The 22312-nt window shown below is 28.1% G+C and overlaps 1 protein-coding gene across 3 annotated transcripts in view; it reads right to left on the bottom strand.

The window, feature by feature from the left end:
* LOC141528960 (uncharacterized) overlaps nucleotides 1–22312 on the bottom strand; it is a 31783-nt gene that overhangs the window by 3838 nt on the left and 5633 nt on the right. Inside the window, exons 2-3 of one of the 3 annotated variants that reach the window (XM_074245305.1) lie at nucleotides 21246–21764; nucleotides 13868–13921 (exon numbers count right to left, since the gene is read on the bottom strand). In XM_074245305.1, the coding sequence (XP_074101406.1) occupies nucleotides 13868–13907 (40 nt within the window). In that variant the 5' untranslated portion in view covers nucleotides 13908–13921; nucleotides 21246–21764. Of the gene's footprint in view, nucleotides 1–319; nucleotides 1018–13867; nucleotides 13922–21245; nucleotides 21765–22312 lie in introns of those variants that run through there. The other 2 variants (XM_074245381.1, XM_074245466.1) reach the window with 2 other exon arrangements.

A 22312-nucleotide genomic window follows, 5' to 3' on the forward strand; every position in this document is an offset into this window, starting at 1 on the left:
TACACGGCGAAAAAAACAAAGTCAAACAAAAATTTCTTAATTGAAAATCAAACTAAAATTAGTCGGTACTAAATTATATTTTTTTAAATATAAATGTTTTAATACCACCAACCAATTGTTGATTTTAAATACCAATTAATTACCGCTTATCAAAGTACCACATCTATTAATTAAGTAATCCATAAATAAAAAGGAGTTATATATTTATGAAAGATAAAAATTATCCGACATATAATTTAACTTTCAATAATTTTTCAAAAAATATTTAACCATTCGCGATAAACCCGATTGCACACAAGACACTCTGCTGATGAATTACCTGCTAGGCCGGAAAAGATCCGCCCTGTGGTAGGTTCAATAGTAAAAAGATTATCCTGGGGCAAGATTAAACGCACTTGAGCTACGCGATAAAGTCAGAGCATGTAAAGATTTACGAGAAGCACCTTTTTATCTATTTCTATTATTTTATGGATTCACCAACAATTAACAAGCACTGAATCACATTGCGGTGGTATCAAAGACTAATTTTTGGTAAAATTTATCAACTTAACTCGGTTGATTTTAAATAATTTTAATATAATTTTATTTGTTAGTATTTTTATTATTGATTTTAAATTATTAATTAATTATTAAGTTTTTTTTTACTGGAAAAACTACACTTGGTAGTTCGCGGAGGACCGTAGATGCAGAAAGGCAGCGAAGACTAGACTAAAGCTGAGGGATCGCTGGATGTCGGAACTCAAGGTTTCGTTGCCAGTGAGAGATCCCTAGATGAGAGAAAGCCGAAGATGCTCGGGCACGACGTACAAGGCGGTTTGCTGTCAAGTAGAGGAGGAAGAAAGACAGGCCCAGAGAAGAGCATATAACACTACTTCGCGGGAATTGAGGAGGATTGGCCTCCTCAATTCCCGGGTAAAGCACCCAGCCAATCGGAATTCGCCCTTTGCCAACGTAATTGTTGGGTACCGCGTGCTCAACGATTTGTTTGGATTTTATAAGATTTTTTTCGATTCAAGGAATTCATTTTTTATAAAAATTAATGTTTGTTAATTTACATTTATTTTTTGAACAAAATTATTTCACGATATTAAATGCCTTTACATGATTTTTTACATGATTAAAAATGATTAGAAAATTAATCAATTTTAATTACATCGAATCATTTTTTTTTATTAGAGTTATTAATCGTATTTATAAATGACACAGAAATTGATAGATATTAAAAATTTTTCTATAACTTTATAGCAATTAAATTATTATAAAAAAAAAAAAAATTTTAATTAAAAAGTTTCACGTGTAAAAATTAATAAAAATTATTAAGTTGATATATAATCAACGAAATATGTAATTTTATATTTTTTTACAAAATTTAATTAATGATCAGCAAAATTTATTTCTAAGAGATATTTTTCATTCTTAACATTAGTTAATTTAATAAATATTAATTAACAGGTGATGAATTGTTTATAAAATAAAATAGACTAACACTTAATAAATCGCGATTTTGAAAAAAAAAAAAAAAAAAAAAAATTTAAAAAAAATTTTTTTCTGTACTTCAATATATAATAAATAACCCAGTTAAAAAAATCCTCAAAAAACGTTAAAAATTAAGACGTTAAAAAAAAAAATTTACTTGAATCAAGTAAATAATTTTGAAGAATTTAATTATCTTGATTTGACTTGAAAAATTCTTAAACTAAGAAATTTTTCTTGATTTAAAAATTTTTCGTCTTGATTCAAGTCAATAAAACTTTTCAAAATAATTTTTTTGGTTCAAGAATTTTTCTCTTGATTCAAGATAATTTTTTTTTTTTTTCCGTATACATCCCCCTTAACCTCAACACTAAGTAAAATTAAATGTACTTTTTTTTAAAAACAACTAATTTGTCAAAATCTAGAAAATATTTAGTAAAATATAATAAATTAACAAATTGTTTCTAAATAAATTAATTTATAAACAGTTAATAAATTTTTCTTTTAGTGTAGATAGCTCTTGGAAAATTTTTCCGTACTTTTCTCTGAAAAACTCTAAAAAAGACTTATTTTAAATTCTAAAGACTTCTTCAAAGTTTTTGAAAGAAAAGTCCGAAAAATTTTCACCAGGGAGAATTTAAAAAAAAAATTAAATCTTAAAAAAAATTTGAAATTATATCGATTGCTTTCTAATAAATTTTTTTAATTATTGCAGGGTTGTTTTCTTCGGAAGAAATGAAGGAATTCGACGACAAATATCTAGAAAGAATGAAAAGAAGAGACAGTTTGGTAAAAATTTGAGTTTGTTCGGAATAAGGTGCCCTGGGGCAATATTCTGGGGCTGGGTGAGCGCCTCGAAGGTTGTCGGTGCGAAGAGAGAAAGGTACTGAGTAAGTCTTGGCAGATGAAGAGGAGGAGAACGTCCAGTATAAAAGTAAAGTAAGAATAAGAATGAGAATAAGATTAAGAATGAAAATAAAAATAAGAAGAAGTTAAGAAAGAGGAATAAAAAAAAAGAAGGAGGTTCCCGCGACCTGTGACCCTCTCTGGGAACTTTAACGGCAGGAAGCTCGGCTCGTGAATCGCACGATGGCCCGACTGCAACCAAAATATATCCCGGTCCGAGCGTGCGACTCGGAGATGCCGATCTTGAAGAATCCTCTTCTTCTTCTTCTTCTTCTTCTTCTTCTTCTTCTTCTTCTTCTTCTTCATTCCTTTTATTTCTTCGTGGAGTTTTATACTTTTTTTGGCATTTTAGCGTTATCGCTATCCTCCTTCCAACGTCCAGCTACGGATACGTCTTAGTTCTCAAGTCCTGTCCTCCTCTAATTCCCGGTCACTCCGATACTTAACCGATCTCGGGAACGGAATTATCGAAAATTGAATCGTTCTGAAAGCAATACACTCATCGCTTTTAGCTCTTTAAATTAAAATTTTACGGCATCATTTCATTTGCTGGCAATCATCTGTAATCTCATATGATCCTCCTCTATCAAAAGCTTTTATTTTTATAACTTTTAAGATAAATATTGTTATTAGTTTCGATACAATTTAAATTATTCCAAACGTTAATATAACGATATTAAAACTTTATTTTTTTTTTTAGAACACCTGCACACTGTTAAAAAAAAAAAAAAAAAAAGTAATTTTTTTTGTACTGATAGAAGAATTTATTAACTGTTAATAAATTAATTAATTTAAAAACAGTTTGTTAATTTTTCAAGTATTACTAAATATTTTTTAATTACTAATTTACTTATTTTTTAATTTATTTATTTATTAAAAATTTTGCAACTATTAATAAATATTTTTTTGAAGAAAATAATTATAATTTTCACCGCAAAAAAATTCTGTAATTTATTACAACAGTTGTTTTATTATTAATTTTATTTCTTCTTTTTTACTATTCGAAAATTATTAATAATTCTTTAATTGAATTTTATATTGAAGCTATGGAGTATAAAAAATGTCAAAGTTTGTGTCAATGGTTTGAAAAAAAGTTAATAAATATTTATTAACAGTTAACGAATATTTTTTAAGTATAAATAAATATTTATTAGCATTTATAATAAGTTGTGTTTAGTAAACAATTTTTTAACTGTTAAATAAATCTTTCAAAAAAAATATCAACAAATATTTATTAACTGATTATAGATTTTTTAATGAATAATTTATCAATAGCTATTGATTTATTTATTTGGGAATAATTTGTTAATTTATTTAATACAATTAAATTTTTTTTAACTATCTATAAATTTTTTTTTGGATAGTAGATAGTAGATTTATTAACAGTTAAAAAATATTTATTGAGTCCAACATTGGATATTATTTTAGATTATACAGAGTGAAAAAAAAATCCAGATTATAATGAGTATAATCTAGATTATAATGAGTATAATCTGGGATGATATCCAGTGTCATCTTGTTTTTTCCGTGTAGGTGAAAAATTAACATTTTACAATTTTTTTTTCATTCTTAAAATGTGAAAGAAAAAAAAAATTTTGATAGTTTATTTTTGTCTTCAAAAGTTGTAAAAAATTTTGGCTTTCATGTTTTTCGATAAAATTCCTATTTTTTTTTTTTTTTTTTTTTTTTGTTTAATGTTTTTGATATAAATTTTTTGAAAAATAAATAAAAAAATGAACAATTTGAAAAAAAAAAAAAAAAAGTTGGATTTCACAATTTTTCAAAAATTTATAAATTTTTTTGAAAATTTGTTAAAATCGTAATAATCAAATTTTTTTTTTCTTTTAAATTGTTTATTTTTTTATGTATTTAAAAATAAATAAAAAATAAAATTAAATAGAAATTTTATTAAAAAAAAAAAAAAATGAAAATTAAAATGGTGGACCGTACTTGTAAATATTTACCAATAATGTGATGAATCATCACCAAACTCTGTTGAAATACCAGAAAATCTAATATTTTCACACCTACCAAGGTGTTAATTCGAACAAAATTTCAAAATATATTATTTCTATTGATTCTATATGAAAAAAAAAAAAAGTTTAATTCATGTAAGATAGTCATAAACTTTTCAATAATTGTAATTTCTACCCAGCAATAAATTCACAGTGACTCGATATTTTATCGCTAAAAAACAAATCAGTAGAACGATAAAAAATTTAACGGCAGCATAAATTACGATTCGAACTATCATAAAGAATCAATTTCATCGAATAATTTTAATTTAACATAAATTTAGATGACTTCCTGTAATAATTATAAAAATTTTTCCTGTTTATAAAATTTATAAAAATTCACCAAACAAAAGTAAATAAATATTAAAAAAAAAAAAAAAAAAAAAAACAAATAATAATAACAAAGATAAAGTTGAATTTAAAAAAAAAGAGAGCAAAGTCGTTAGCGATTTTATGTACGGTCGGTTTCACCATCCGGTATTAACGCAATACGTCGATTCCTCTTACTTAACTCTGAAGCAAACGTTTAGCTCTTAACTTAAAACTTATATGTTCAATACTTTTAGGAGAAGAGAGCAGAGTACAAAATAAAGAGGACCTCGAGAACTATTAGCTGCATTCAATCACCATTACACGCTCAACGACTTTCTTCGGCAAGCCCTTAAATCCTCAATGTCCATGGCCAAAAATTATTGCTACGATCCGTTTTTTTTTTTTTTTTTTATTTATCTCAACTTATCTTAACTTTGTTTTACAATAACCTCCATACAATTATTATGGGTTTAAACTTTCCACGTCTCTTAAATCTGGCTGTAAAAGACAACTTTCGTGAGACGAATTACCACGAGCTTGACACCCTAAATCTTGTTTTTATTCTTTTTCTCCATTCACCTTTTATCTTCTTAGTCTACTCTTTCTTCAGCGCAATCCTTTTCTTCATTTTTTATTTTTATTTTTATCCTTATTCTTATTCTTAATCCTCTTCCGTTTCGTGTCGCGGTAATTACCGTGTTTGCTCGTCCATCTGGTGCGTGTCCAGGTAGCTAAAAAAAGTAACCATTTGAATTAATTTAACATGTGTAGCGAATAAAAATACAAATACCTTTTGAACCCTTACCTTGAATAAGTATCCACAAGTCTAAAAACAGTAGCCGTTTTTTTTTTAAATTCACACACTGATAGGAGAATTTATTAACTTTAATATTAATTAATAAATTTATTTATTTAGAAATTATTTGATTGTTTATTAATTATAACTAGTTGTTTTTTAATTATTATTGAATTTCTTTTTTTTCTTCTTTATTTCTTCAAATATGTCACACGACATTGTTTTTTTATTCACGAAAATTTATTTTTATTAAATCACATATTTCTTCTTTTATGTAGAAAATAAATTTATCAATAAAAAATGACACAACTTATTCATAATTTATAATTATTTATAATTATCACTGAACAAATTATTGACTTACGCAGAAACATCACTTGGCGGTTACAAATGTTCCTAGAGGTGGCGCTAGTGACTGATTCTTTGGAACCAAGAAACATATTATCTTCAAATTAATTCTTTAGAATATTTTAGATGAAAAAAGATACTTTTGTATAAATAAAACAAAAGAAAAATTTAATATTCTAATGAAGAAATAAAAATTTTCATTTGACATACAATAAAATTTAATTAATTTAATTTGTTGATTTATTGAATAAAACTAAATATTTTTTAATTATTAATAACAATTAATGAATTTTTATTTATTTTTTTTTTTTTTTCAAATATTTCAGTGTTTAGGTTAAGAAGAATATAACCAAAATCTGAAAGAAGAAATATACTTCAATTTACTAATCAATATTTTTATATATTTCTTCATGAGAAAAATTTATTAACTTTCAGTAATATAATATATTATTCTTGAAAATATTATTTCATTTTATTTTGTGTATTAAATAATTAATTATTTGAAATATTATTTGTATCATTTTATGAAGAAATATTAAAAATATATCTTCTTTATCTAGATTTTTATTAGTGAATTAAAGTACATTTCTTCTTTCAGACCTTGACTATTTACTTCTTAATTTCATTACTGAAAAAAATGCCGTTGTGACAAAAAATTGATTTTTTACCTGAAGAAATAAAATTTTTTTTTACAATAAATTTCTTGTTAAAAAAAAATTTTCTAGATTTAGAAAAAATTAATTTTGAATGAAAATTTTCAATTTGTTTAAAAATTCCAAAATTATTTTTTTCAAATCAAAAAGATTTTTTTTTTTTAACAAGAAAATTAATGTGGGAAATAATTTTTTTTTCTCCAGCTAAAAAAAAAATTAATTTCTTATGACAATTTTTTAAAAATAAATTTCTTCTTTAAGTGTACTAAAATAAATTTTTTTTTTCAATGTTAAAATTAAAAACTAAGAATTAAAAGAAGAAATAAACTTTATTAATTAACTAATAAATATCTGAATAGAGAAGAAATATTTATAATATTTTTTCACAAGATGAAACAAATAAAAATGTAAAGTAATTAATAATTTAATATAAAAAATAAAACAAAATAATATTTTCAATAACAATAATATTATTTTTCAATAGACTGGACCAGTAACACAGTGAATAAAAATCCGCTGAGAGTATTACAAGGAAGAAAATAATAATAAGAACAAGTATGTTCGAATCTCTTAGCTTCGGCGCTTTTCATGCTCACTAATTTTACGACGTTCCACGTAGGAACGCTGAGAGTTCTCGGCAGTTTCCCCCGAGCCTGCAATCTCGCCGTGAATACTCTTCACTTAGCTTGTATTGTAACTTGTACCTAAAGACGGCATCAACGCTGCGGAATTTCTCTCACACAGGGAACGAACGTAAAACTTCTTAAACTCGATAAATATATTACACACACGATAAACGATCCACGATAAACAAATTTTTAGTTACTCAAATTAGAAAATAATGGATTATAAAATTACGAGCCCGAGTACGCCCGATAAATATTTACCGTAATTTTTTCAACGAGTCAATAAATTTACCAGCCGTTCAATCAATTATTTATAGCAAGACTCGGTCGGGAGTTTGGGGTGCTCTTTTATCACAATCTTCGGGCCGTAAGAAAAAATTATCGAGATTTTTTTTTAATCTTTCAATAATTAATTGCTCGGAAATATATTAATTTTATTTCTTCTTTCCAATCCTTTTTTTTTTTTTTTTTTTTTTTAATCAACACAGAAGGATTTGTTAATAATTATTGAAGCTTTATTCACTATTTATAAATTACTTTTTAACACTAAGTCATTTAATAAATATTTATTTATAGTTCATGAATTTTTCTTAATTTTTAATAAACATTTTTTCAGATCCTTGAATAAAAAGTGGGGATAAAAATTAAACTTTGACATTTTTTATAACTCCATAGCTTCAATAGAAAATTCCATTAGAAATTTTTTTATTTGAAATAAATCAAAAATATATATTTAATGTTAACAAATTTCTTTCATTTAAATATATATTATTTTTAATCAAATAATACCTCGTTTTGGTTTAGTTAATTCAATCGACTTATTTATTTCATTTAAATAAAGATTTGTTAACTATTAACAAAAATCTAGCTTTAAGTAAATTACGCCTAGTGCCTAATTAAATTAAATTAAATTTTTTTTTTTTTTTAATTGCACTTACAGTTTTTCGAATTTTTTACAAATGAAATTAAAAAAAAAATTTTTTGTAATAATTTTTTCAATAGAAAAAATTCTAAAAATTTTTAGATGTCAGCTAACTTTATTGTCATTGTTAATTTTAGTGTAATTAATAATTCCAAAAGAAGTGCCCATTTTACCCCAAACGTTCGATATGTCTATACTTTTACTACTTTCTTAATTTTAAACTAAAAACCATTGCTTTAAATATATTTAAAGATAGCATTTATTTATAGTTAACAAATCTGATTTTGTTGAAGTATATATGATTGTTATAGCACTAAAGAAATATTTGTTAACTATCAACAAATTTGGATTTCATTAAAATCTACTATAACTTTGTCTCAAATGAATCAATTTATTTCTATCAAATAAATATTTCTGGTGATATTTAAATAATAGATTTATTTACAGTTAACGAGCCTCAATTCATTTAAATAAACTGTTTTTTCAGTGTACTTAAAACAACTAGAATCGATTTTCCTAAAATTTCCTATTACAGCTCTGAATTCCTATCAATAACCAACAATCTCTCAACTCTTCGAGAGTGCCCGATCTTTACTCCATGTTCGCCCATACCCTTGAACATATATAGATACGTAATATTAATTACAATTATTTCCCGGCACTCGCGCGAGATTTAAATTATAGATATCCAGTATCGCGATACAACTCGACCCAGCTCCAGCTCCAGCTGGCGCAGCGCACCATAACCGCGATCCCCAATGATGAGAAGAAGAAGAAGAAGAAGAAGAAAGCAAAAAAAGATAAATATGATTGCAGGGTCTCGGGTGATTTTGGGAATGAGCCGGGTGGGTCGTAGTTCACGTCCTCGAAATTCCAGGTAGTGTATTAAACCTAAAAAAAGGCAAGATAAAATACCAATCGAAAATTACTCGAGATCGGGATGTTAAACTTACATTATCGGAAAAGCAGGACATTTGAATTCCTTTTTATCATTCTATCCCAAAGGGTGTCTTTATAACGGGCATAAATCACGAGGTGGTAGATGCCGAGTGTGAGTAGGCGTTGCTGCTCCAAAGACTAAGTCATAAATTTGATACAGGTTCATTGTGAAAGTCACCAGCTCTACGGCTTACATTACATATTACATGTAAGTAAACCTTATTTTTTTTTTTTTTTTTTTTTATATTTCTTCTTTCTCATATAATAATAACTAGCAACCGCAGTCACTATGTAACTGCCAAGATTTACGGATTATCAATAAGAAAAATTTAGCTTAATAATTTTTTGATTTTTCTAATTGCCCTATACATAATTTAGGTAGTTGTCAAAAATTTTTCTTTTCTTAATTATATAAAAAATAACATTTTTTCTCTTTCTTCAGAAGAACTAATTTTGCTGATGCCGATCCTGACCTAGTAGATAAATAAAAGTAATTAGTATCCTTACATGCTTTAAGATCCTGAGCTCTTAAACTGGCTCAGCAGGATCCAGCCCGAGATAATCGAGATTACTTGGACATATTAAGTCGTAAAGGAGGAGCTCTGGCTATCTTCTTTCCTTTCTGGGTTTAATATTCCCGTGCCACCAGGATCCCGAGATAAGCTCTTCCTCAGCTAAAGTTCCGCTGGTTAAATGTCCCAGTCACAGAGCCTAATAGCCGTTTTAAATATTTAATTCAGTGCCTCATATCGAGAATTATTTTATTAAAATATTTATTATTTATTCAAACGGTTAATTATTTCCAGTGTATTGCACCCAATGCCGTTTCCTTTCCTGCAGCTCGATAACAAATCGTTGGCAATAACTTTTATTTACTCCGGTACCGCGACCACCTTCATAATTCACGATTCCCGCATCGATATTAGGGAACCAGCATCTCCCAACTTGTATCTTGTACATACGCTTTATTTATTCTCTTCTTGCCTTGTTTCTTTTTTTTTTTTTTTTTTTTTTTAAGTTAAACCAGCACTTAATGTGTGTCTGAAACACTTACATGTTGAACAATCCTTGGCATTTTAATCGCTCTCGATGTTCAATTGCTACGTGTGCCCATAATTCACCTTATACTGTATTTATGAATTATTATACCAACAAATAAAATCATACATTATTATTCCCTCGCTCTTCCTCTTACTTCAGCATTTGCAGGTTAAAGTACTCCTCTTTAATACTTAATAGTGCTTTTTTTTTTTTTTTTCTTCATTTCATTTCATTTTATTTTATTTTATCATTTCTTCTTCTACTCCTCCGCCTGCTGTTACGGCGAAATAATATTCTTCAGGATCTCTGCAATACTAAAACTAAACTATTTGTTTAAAGTTAATAATTATATTACTAATTCCTTTAAATTTATTTATATAATGAACATTAAAGATTTTTTTTTATTTACGTCTGATTTTATGAAAAAATTTTTTAAACTTCTAAAACAATCTAATCCACTCTTATAATTTAGATGAAAAATATGAAAATATATCATGCAAACAAACTATTCGTAACGTGATTGGTTAAATATATCATAAGCATGAAAATATATGCAAATCCTAAATTCATGCGCGCGCAAATTTGAATTCTAGTCTAAATATTATAAGATTGGACTAGAATTTAAATTTGCGCGCGAAAATTTGAATTCTATTATTAAATAATTTTGTACTGTTAATTTTTAGTTGTGATTCATTTCTTCTTTCATAGTAGTCTTCACTAAATTAAAAATAATAACAAAGTTTGTATTATTTTTAAATAATAAAAATTATCAATAAATTAATAATAATAATAATATGTCTTAATTAATGTGCTAATTAATAGTCCTTTTCTTTCTCAACTTAAAAGATTTTTTACCATCCAATTTCTCAAGGGCTGCAACTTCAGCTTATTTCTTTACATTAAAGAGCCCGTGAGTTATGATGTTAACCATCGAGTATAAAGACTAAAAAACAAAATAATTGTACCAAAATAATAAATAATAATAATAATATAATTTTATTTTAAGAGGATACCTTTTTGTCCGACGTCAGGCGCTGAGAATTGCGCAAGAACAATAATAAAAAAACCTCGGTGGTCTGGCTAGTAATCAAACTCGTTAAATTATTTCGTGTAATATAAAGTTTAAATGACGGACAACAGTTTTGGGCTTTATAAAACCGTTCCGGATCTTTGATGTGATGCTTTTATTCTTAACTTCTTAGGTATTTCTTATTCGCTCGCCGATTTATACGAATTTCTGTAAGTAAAACAATTTCAAGACTTATATACTGATGCTCAAGATCGTAAAGATTTAAAAAAAGTTAATTTGTAGTTTGGATATGGGCTTCGGGCCCACGCGACCATCAACACTTTTATTCCCACGCTTCTTTCTTCATGACCTGTGCATGCAATCTTATTCTGCTTTCTGTTTCTCTTCTGAAGTATCTAGGATAATTAATTTTACCATTTCAGTTTGTACTTAGTCCTTGTCTTCTTTATTTCTTCAAATGTGGCACGTTTTTTATTCACGAAACTTTCTTTTTGTTAAATTATATATTTCTTCTTTGGGGAGAAAAATTTTCACTGATAACAAATGACACAATTTATTTATTTATTTATTTATAATTGTCGTTGAACTAATTATTAACTTGCGCAGAAGCAAGTTGAGTTCTTGAGAATGTTTTAGATTTTTAGATTTTAGATTTTTTTATTTTAGATTTATTTTATTAAATTTATTTTAGATTTTTTTGATTCAAAATGAGATTTGAAGTAAAAATCGAGTTAAGTTTTTCAATCAAAGAGATTGATTTACGGAGAAATTTGAAAAAAAAAAAAAATTTTTTTTGAAAAAAAATTGAAAAATTTTTTTTATTTCAAATTTCTTGAAAAATTAATTTCTTTGATTGAAAAATGAAAGATTTTTGAAGAAAAAAATTTTTTTTTCATTGAAGAAATGAATAAAAATCGAAAAATTGCTCATAATGGTGATTTTTTGATTTTTGAAAAAACAAAGAATTTGAAGCTTCGGAGCACTATGAAAAAAAAATCGCAGTGCTTTGAATTTTTCAGGGATTTTAGGAGACACTTGTTGAGGTTGAAAAATAACCAACGATATCCTTTGTTCATCCATTTTATCCAAAGTTATATCAAGTTATCCAAATATCCTTAATTATGCGAATTTTTGTCGTTTTTTCAGTTAAAGTTTTCAATTAAAAAAAATTTTTTTTGACAAAAGCTATTAACGGTATCTTATAGTAAATATTATGTAGTTTTCAAAACCGTCCTTCGATTTCTTATACGATCATTATTTCCAGAGTTATTAATTGTCAAAAAGAAAAAGTACTTTTTTGCTTTGACTGACGATAACTTCGCGGCAAAGCATCGTACAAGCTTTTTGATTACGTCAAATTGAAGGGCATTAAATTTTTTAAAAAAGCTTTTCAGCGAAACAATGGAAAAAAATTTTTTTAAAGCCCGTAGATTTTTTTTTAAGACGAGAAAAAATTTGGAAAATTTTTTTTTTGTAGTTTTCTTAGGATTTCTCCAGACCCGAACATGATAAAAAATTTTCATAGTCATATCTGAAAACAAGATACTTGGTGCTACAATTTTTACACTCACTCTTTTTTTAAGGGTCTGAAGAAATGTTTATTAAAAATTAATAAATATTAATTAACTACAAAAAAATTTATAATAAACAATTTTTTAACTGTTAATAAATATTTATTAAATCATCTAGTGTTGAAAAATCATTTTTAATCATTTAATAAAGCTTCAATAATTATTAACAAATTTTTCTGTGATTAAAAAAAAAAAAAAAAAAAAAAAAAAAAAAAAGAAGAAATAAAATAATTATTTTTCTGAGTTATTAATTTCTCTCTATTAACTGTTAATAAATGATTTATTAAATCACTTGATATTAAAAAATAATAAAACTTATTAAATATTAATGCAGTTAAATTCTAAAAAATTTTTTCTTCTTTCATAAAAAATTTTTTTTGAACAATTGTGATGAGAATTAAATCAAAGCAATCTTTTGTTAAATAAAATAAGATTTATAAAAATAAAATAAATCTGTAATCGAGTTAATAAGTGAATTGAAGGCAGGTTAATAATCTGGTGATCGATCAGAGAATTTTTTGCAAGTTATCTTGTCTGATCGGTCGCTAATAGAGTTAAACAACTCAGTGACATTGAATAACTCGATTTAATTCTTGTATTGAGTTAGTTTACTTGTGTCTGGAGTTAAATGTGGACTTATTTAAGTCTGGCAGGTTTCTTTTTTCCCCAAGTTTCTTTTTAAACTCACGTCGGCGACTTGACATCAACCGTCGAGCAAGAAAAGGAAGCCAACTGAGTAGATTTCCGTAGCGGAACTTGTACTTAAATAAAAGCTGAATAGAGATGAAACAGAGAAGATAAGTTTTCAGAGGCCGGCAAGAGGACAGTTGATTGGAACCTCTGGGGAGGAAAAATAGTTGAATAAGAGAGTCGTAAATCACGGAGATCCTCTACCACGGTGGGTTGAGGAAACCAGAAGCTTCGTCGGCTCGAGAACTAAAACCTAAGAGCAAGAGTAAGAGTTGGTGTATAAAAGGGGAGCAGGAGGATAAAAGAGCTTGATGTTAAGGCTCAAGCGGTGTCCATTGTCCGTTAAACATAGTTCGCGGGCCACCGCGGTACTAGACTCTTACGTGTATTAATTACCAGTACGTCTTAAGCTCAAGTCTCTAGACATAAATGATGTAAGAGTCTTTTATACATTATTCTTAGAGCTTTTTAAAAATAAAGTCTAGACAAGACAACACATCCTTCTACATTACTTGACTTAAAATATAAATAAAATTGCGACGTACCGTCAGAAGCGAGACGACAGAGCCGAGCGAACATCCTCATACCGATGGTTACTCCTAAAATAAAAACAGTTTTATTATTTTATTGTAAACGCTGCGGTTTATGGCATTTTTACTCTTACCAGGCACATAAATTTTAATTTTTTTTCAAACTCATCTTTATTAATTGTTTTTTACTAAATAAGGGTTCTAAACGCAAAGCTAGATACTTTTATTTCGATCAACTATGATAATAAAATATCTAAAATATTTTTTTTTTTCACTAAAATAATGCAATAAAATATGTAAAAATACATATTTTTTGTTTTTGTAAAAAAAAAATGTTTTCTTCCTTTAATTTATTTATTTTTATCTTCTTTTTATGTGTTTTTTGGCCAAGAGCTCTAAATTCAGACAAAATGGCGTCAACTTGCGCGACAATATGGCGGCTAGCGCGCGCAAACATTCAAATCACACGTTTAACCTCTGTATTAATTGTTTCTTCGCACAATAATACTCTGAAGTTTAGTAAAAGTCAATATAAATAATTAATAATTTCAAAGCTAACCTCACCAAATTTTCAAATTCCCGCCAAAAATTTAAATTTAAAAATTTTCCTCTAGAACCAAAAATTCAACTAAAATTAATTCAAATAATCAATAAAACTTGTAATCAAACGCTTCCATTCTGTTCCGCATAAAATTCAACATGACCCGTTTAAGTTTAGTTCTTCCTAACTAAAAAAAACTCCTTAAGATTATCTTCAGTGAAAATCAATTTAAAATCACAGGGTCACGATAGTCGAAGCAGGTACTGGGCGTGTTTTCTGGTGCAGGCAATTATCCCAGTACACATTAATTAATTAGTAACGCTAATTACGTTAGTCGACTCCACGCGAGTTTATATTCTCGATAGCTTCGATTGGTTTCGATAAACCATGCAAATCCAGGTTCAAAGTTTACTGCTTCTTTAATTAAGCCTGCAATTAAAAACCAGGACATAAATAAACAAAATAAAAAGCGCACATGCTAGGTGAATTTCTTCCTACGAGTGTTGCTCCTGAATACGTTCCAAGTAGTGAGTTATTACGATGGTCATGGATAAATGTGACGTCTGACGTGCCGATCTCGAGTACCAGTACCAGGGAAAGTCCTTGCCCGCAGCGACGAACTGGTTATGTCAAACGGGTGTCCCGCAGAGCGAGCAACTGGTCCACGAGGATACAACATATAAGTACACTTCGCCTTTTATTCTTCTTATCTTTCTTCTTAACTTATCGGGCATCTTTTATTTAAGTGTCTTCTTTACCTAAGACGGTATTAACTTAATTGTCATTTTACAATTAATACAAAAAATTTTATTGTACCCGGAGACCCCGGTGTTCATCGAATCCAGATTTTCTCAGCATCTACGGGAATAAAGTCGCTGTCATTTGTTCTTCCAGGAATTGTTTACAGATATTAGATAATTATGATGACGTTTAAATAATTTTTAATCATTTCTAGTTAATCCAAGTACGTACCAATGAAAAATAGCGGATTAACTTTTTCCATGATACTGACTGTCAATTATTTTTTTTTTTTATTTTCATAACAATTAAATTTAAAAAAAATATTTAAAAAAATTTCTACTAATTTTTTTTTTGCAATTTTCACATGTGGGATTTTTTTCATATCTAATAATTTAATTTATGTGTGACTCGAATTTAAAGACACTTTTGTGTGAATAAAAGCCGATATATCGAATTTTTTTATTGATTTTTTAAAATGAGATTTGAAGTAAAAATCGAGTTAATTTTTTCAATCAAAGAGATTGATTTATGGAGAAATTTGAAAAAAAAAAAAAATTTTTTTTGAAAAAAAATTGAAAAATTTTTTTTTTTTTCAAATTTCTTGAAAAATTAATTTCTTTGATTGAAAAAATAAAGATTTTTGAAGAAAAAAATTTTTTTTTCATTGAAGAAATGAATAAAAATCTAAAAATTTCTCATAATGGTGATTTTTGCAAAAACAAAGAATTTGAAGCTTCGAGGCACTATGAAAAAAAAATCGCAGCGCTTTGAATTTTTCAGGGATTTTAGGAGACACTTGTTGAGGTTGAAAAATAACCAACGATATCCTTTGTTCATCCATTTTATCCAAAGTTATACCAAATTATCCAAATATCCTTAATTATGCGAATTTTTGTCGTTTTTTCAGTTAAAGTTTTCAATTAAAAAAAAATTATTTTGACAAAAGCTATTCACGGTATCTTATAGTAAATATTATGTAGTTTTCAAAACCGTCCTTCGATTTCTTATACGATCATTATTTCCAGAGTTATTGATTGTCAAAGTGAAAAAGTACTTTTTTGCTTTGACTGACGATAACTCCGCGGCAAATTATCGTACAGGCTTTTTGATTATGTGAAATTGAAGGGCATTAAATTTTCTAAAAAAGCTTATTAGCGAAACAATGGAAAAAAATTTTTTTAAGCCCGTAGATTTTTTTTTAAGACAAGAAAAAATTTGGAAAAATTTTTTTTTTGTAGTTTTCTTAGGATTTCTCCTTCCCCTTCCCCTTAAAACTACTCAACCGATTTTGATGAAATTTTTTACATCAGGTCTTCGAGATATAATTTACAAGGTCTTGTCTAATTATATCGATTGAAGATAATAGCTAGAATATAGCTCTTGAGCCAAGAAAATCTAAATCAAGACAAGAAATTCTTAAATAATCATTTGTCTTCCTAAATAAATTCTTAGATCAAGAAAATATCTCTTGAGTCAACATAAATTTTCTATCAGTGCTTAATAATATAGACTTCATTGATATAAAAGAAAAAAAAAATTTCTACTGTCAGTTAACTTGAACGTCTTCCTAAATTAGCATAATTACAAAAAAAAGATCCAATGAATTAGAAAGTAGCAGAATTTCCACCCGTTAATCTGTACTATAGTGGGATTACAAGAGATTGCAAAACAGTTTGTAAATGTAAATGAGTGTGGGTTTTAATGGCGTGTATGGTGATGTTTAAAACTGGGAAATAAGTTTAACCGGCGGGAATAAACACGAGCAGAGTGTGAAGGAGCATTGTGTATTCAACGCTCGCGATATCCAGCATACAAGAGCGTGACACGTGGAGGCATGTGTTAGGTCTTGTGTCTTGTGTCTTCCGTCCGGTCTGTACGTGCGCGGACCCAGAACAGAACAGAACAGAACAGAACAGAACAGAACCTAGTCACGGTCTCGAACGACATGAGAATCAAAAATCACCATTATTCATGTATGTACCTATTATTCATATCGTATAAATTTAACGCGGAAGCCGTTTACCGCTAGTTCGCTAATAATCGGCTTTATTATTGCTATACAAACCAAGTAACAGGTTCCCGACGATCTACGTCCGCCATCCGAGATTATAAAATCCCTAACTTGTAAATTGCTATTGCTGAGAAAACTCTCGGACTGTTGATATTCACTCAAACAACAATAATAATAAATAAAAATCTAAATAAAAAATTGATTGAACGGAACCAGGTGGTGGATTGTCAGCGCAAACAAGGAAAAGCTAACGAGCATGAGTTTTATCTGAAATGTTCAACAGCTGTCAATTTCACCGTGCTACGTGTTTAAGCTCCCATCACTTGTCTTGACATTGACCATCGACGGTGTGTCATCAGCTAGCATACAAGACTTTGCTCAACTCCTGGTGATTGGTCATGTTATAAATATAAAAAAAAAAAAAAAAAAAAAAAAAAAAAAAGGAAGATACTCACGTTAAATGATTTTAAAAATTTTTTCATAATTTTATAGCAATTAAATTATTGTGAAAAAATTTTATTAAATAATTCCACATGTGAAAATGAAAAAAAAAAAAAAATATTTAGGTAAAGTACTCAGTACTTGAACAATTTTAAAAATGGAAAAAATAAAAATTTTTTACAAAAAAATTGAAAATTTCGCGGAATTTTTTTTTTTTTAAATAGTTTTAATTGGGAAAAAAAAAAAAAAAATCTTCCATTCAAGACAAATTGATATGCGCCTTTTTGACATTTGGGTCACGATATGGTAAAATCGATTTTCTTAGTGAAATTTGCTAATTTCTTGCAAAATTAGCCAGCGTTTAACAATTTTTTATTTTTTTTAACAATTGAATTACAAGTAAAAAAAAAAAAAAATACTTTTAAAAAATTGCGCGTATAATTTTTTTAATTTTTTACATGTGAAATTTCTTCTTTTAATTTTTTATTAATAATTTTTTGAATAAAAAAACAAGAACCCAGAGCACTCCAGAAGAAATTAATATATAAAAAATAAATAAAAGGCTAAAGTGATAGAGTTGACGGATAAATGACATGTTGAATGAGAGATAAGCATCTCGATAACTCAGTGGCCAGATAGTATAGACTCGAGCCAAACATCAGAGTTTAAAGTAGACAGTTGACAGGTAAGCTAATTCCCATTGTAAACTTGAGATCTTAGCACTCAGTTGGAGTATCCGGACCTCCCGGTGAACCGGGTGCGTGTCGCATCTCAACGAGGAGCTCATCCTTGACCATTTGTTGCATTAAAACGTCCTGTCCTCCGTGCTCAGAAGTCAAGATTTTGGGATACTCCCCTCATTACCATTTAATTGTTATATTTTCTTTTTAATTCTTGCTTTCGTCCATACTTGTATCGCTCAGACGTTATTTTATTATTTTTAAGACTTCCAGGACTCGCGGGGTCAAGACGGTCACTCTCTCCCCACCTGAGTAGCGCTAAAGTTGTCCCGGACTTGTTGCTCGCTTTCATTTAATTTACTTTATTATTTTACAAGTTATCTAGCCGAGAGTTCAACTAAAAGCATCTTTAGGAAAAGATAACTTTAGAGATGCTTTTACGTACAGGATGCAATTGAATTTTAATAAATAAATTGTATAAGATAAAAGCCCCAATTATTGATAAGGGTCTAAATATTAACACCCTAAATTATTTTTAAATATATTTAATCATCTGTAATAAGAATAACTATCATATAAATTTTTATTAAATTCTAATTAATTAAAAAATTTAAAAAAATTACTGTCAGTTCAAAATATTAAATATTAATTATTAAAAAAAAAATAAAGTTAGCACCAATTCATCAAACCAGCTTACGAGTTTAAATTAATTTCTTCATCTAATAATATGATCTTTTTTTTTTTTTTTTTTTTTTTTAAATAACAATATATGAAAAATTTATAAAATTGAATAATCGAAATTAATTGTATGCTTTATAATATTTAAATAATGGGTGTCAATAACTAGTTGATAATTTTTAAGTTGAATCTCTAACTGAATATTGACAGCCATTCGACAGCGCTATGACGCCTTTTTTTTTTACTTTTATCTAAAAAATGAACTGTAAGAGTTTGAACTCTTCTGATTAAATAAATTATTTTTAAATTAATTTTTATATTTTTAAAAGTAATTAATTAAAAGTCATTTATGGAAATTATTATTAATAAACTTTAATAAAATTGATTACTTAATAATAATAAGTTTCGATAAATAAGAATAAGCAGATGAATCGACGCATGCGCAGTATAGGTGTCAATAATTGGGGTGAAGATATGTCAATAATTAGATCAATCAGTTTTTTAACCTGCCAATAATTGGTGTACCCGGATAATCTATTTAATTATTTAAAATTAATAACTAAATATCAGTGATTATAATTTTAAAAGAAGAAATAGATTAATAAAATTATTTTATTCAACTTTTAGCAGATTTTTGAGCTCGGAGAGCTCAAAATGACACAAAAATGATGTTTTTGAACGATCGCTTTACTGACAACAAGTGATTCAGTGTTGTACCGAGCGTGGCGCCCATGGGAAATTCTTCTGACGTGTTCTACCCATTAGGTTTTTTAGTACACATATAAATTGTCCATCGTTCTGGAGTCTATCTCATCAGCAGGAAGAGATCGAATTACACTAAGAGCGATTGGGTTTCAGGAATCGGAGCTGGTTACTTCTCGCAATCCAAACGCCTTATTTTATTTACCCTTACCCTGATCCTCTCTCCTCGTTTTAATACTTATTCTCATTCTCATCCGTGTGCTGTTGTTACTTTTGACTCTTAAGTCGCAACACAAGAGCATCATCACCGACTTGCTAATTCTCTAGTCACGATCATCACGAGCTCCAGTCTAAAACACTATGTACTCCTGGACGGTTCAATTTCTCGCACCAACCATCACTACGTCCTTTTTATTTTTATATTTATTTCTTCAGCTTCTTTTTATTCCGATCCTCATTTTACTTTACAACTCGTATCACACGTTCAGTGACTCCCAACTTAACTGTTTATTTCTTCCCAATGTATTTAAACCTCAATAATAATGATGATCATAATAATTGTATAAATGTGAAGAAAATTAAACATCGTTTAAAGCTAGTGTCTACAAGCCATATTTATTAAATATTAACATTATGGCTTGGAAGGTAGTTAAAACTATAATTTGTACTCAATTAAAGAAGTATCAAATTATCTTTAGTAAGTGTACTAAAAGTCATATTTTTACGAATTTATATCAGAATATATTTTTATAAAAATAAATATTTGTATATTTTATTTTTTATTTCTTTTTTATAAATTTAAAGAAGTAATACTTTGAAAAAATTTAAAGAAGAAATAAGTATATTGAAAAAAATTAAAATTTTAAGAAGAAATTGCAACATTGAAAAATGATTAAAATTTAAAGAAGAACTTAATTTCTTTAGAAATTAGAGGTACTTAATTTTTTTTATATAGTGTAAAAATAAAATCTTCAATAATTTGAGCAATCATAAACTTCTGTATTTATTTTAAAAATATCAATAGTAATGATTATTTATAACTTAATGTGGAAAATAAAAAAGCTTAATGTTTTGATGGCATTACACGAAGACAGGAAGACATCTGTGATATGATAAAGAATGATGTATGGTGGTAATTAGGCGGAATAGCCAAGTAAATGTAAGCATGATATCATGCATATGGCGAGTGTTGATCGTTTTGCGTAACGAGTGTATTACCGAGAGTATATCACGGCCTTGAGGTAGTATCTTAATCGCCATGAGATAAATCTCTTGTTTCTAGTCATCTTAACAAAGCTGCAGTACAAGAAGATAAAGAATTAGTAGTAATGATGATGATAATAATAATAATAATTGTTGAATGTTGTTTCAGATAAATCAACAAATTGCTGGACGCTGGGTAGAATAACATAAATAACAAGTGCAATAATAAAATTAGCGAGCCGCTAATTTATTGATCACTCATCTGGTCACCTGGGGTCCTGTTGGACCCCAGGAAGACTTAAATATTGACAAACAAATATAATTACCGGGCAATTACGACGCTTAAGCTTTGTAATTAATCCTGAAATAATTAACCGAGCATTAATTATAATTTACCTGGTGAATTAATTAATCTCGGGCATCCTGAAGACTGGACCTGTTGGTCCACCTGTTGGTTTATCGCAACAATTGAAACAAGGCAGGTTGTCCTGTTGTTTGTGTGAATTTGAGAACAAAAACAATTACCACTAGATTGGAGTCCAAACCGCGGCACCTTGCGCGTAGTTTAATGCGGGCGTAATGAAACTAAGACAGCGGTAGCGCGGGTTTGTGCCTGCAGGCGAGCCCGCCGAGGCCCCTACTGGTCTGCTGGTCGCCTTTCCTCTCTCTTTCCCGGAGGAGTTGTCTGGCCTGGTTGAAAGAAGATCAAGTGCCCGCAAGGCTAAGGCCGAGCTGATGGACTTCAGAAGCGCACCGTGTTACCTTTTCCAAGGAGTTCTTTTCATTATTTATGCCTTCTGTTGGAATGGTCACCTAACCGTCAGAGGTCCCCACGAGACGGATCAGTGAGACGGGATGTCGGTAACCAAGTACTTCCAGCAGGACTGTTGGGAGGTGACTATTTTACATGCTACACTGAAAAAACAGTTTATTTAAATGAATTGAGGCTCGTTAACTGTAAATAAATCTATTATTTAAATATCACCAGAAATATTTATTTGATAGAAATAAATTGATTCATTTGAGACAAAGTAATAGTAGATTTGAATGAAATCCAAATTTGTTGATAGTTAACAAATATTTCTTTAGTGCTATAACAATCATATATACTTCAACCAAATCAGATTTGTTAACTATAAATAAATGCTATCTTTAAATATATTTAAAGCAATGGTTTTTAGTTTAAAATTAACAAAGTAGTAAAAGTATAGACATATCAAACGTTTGGGGTAAAATGGGCACTTCTTTTGGAATTATTAATTACACTGAAATTAACAATGATAATAAAGTTAGCCGACATCTAAAAATTTTTAAAATTTTTTCTATTGAAAAAATTATTACAAAAAAATTTTTTTTTTTAATTTCATTTGTAAAAAATTCGAAAAACTGTAAGTGCAATTAAAAAAAAAAAAAATTTTAATTTAATTTAATTAGGCACTAGGCGTAATTTACTTAAAGCTAGA

This window comes from Cotesia typhae, unplaced genomic scaffold, assembly GCF_013202065.1.
Source record: "Cotesia typhae breed Kobodo isofemale line unplaced genomic scaffold, CoteBio_Ctyphae contig_10, whole genome shotgun sequence".
NCBI lineage: Eukaryota > Metazoa > Arthropoda > Insecta > Hymenoptera > Braconidae > Cotesia > Cotesia typhae.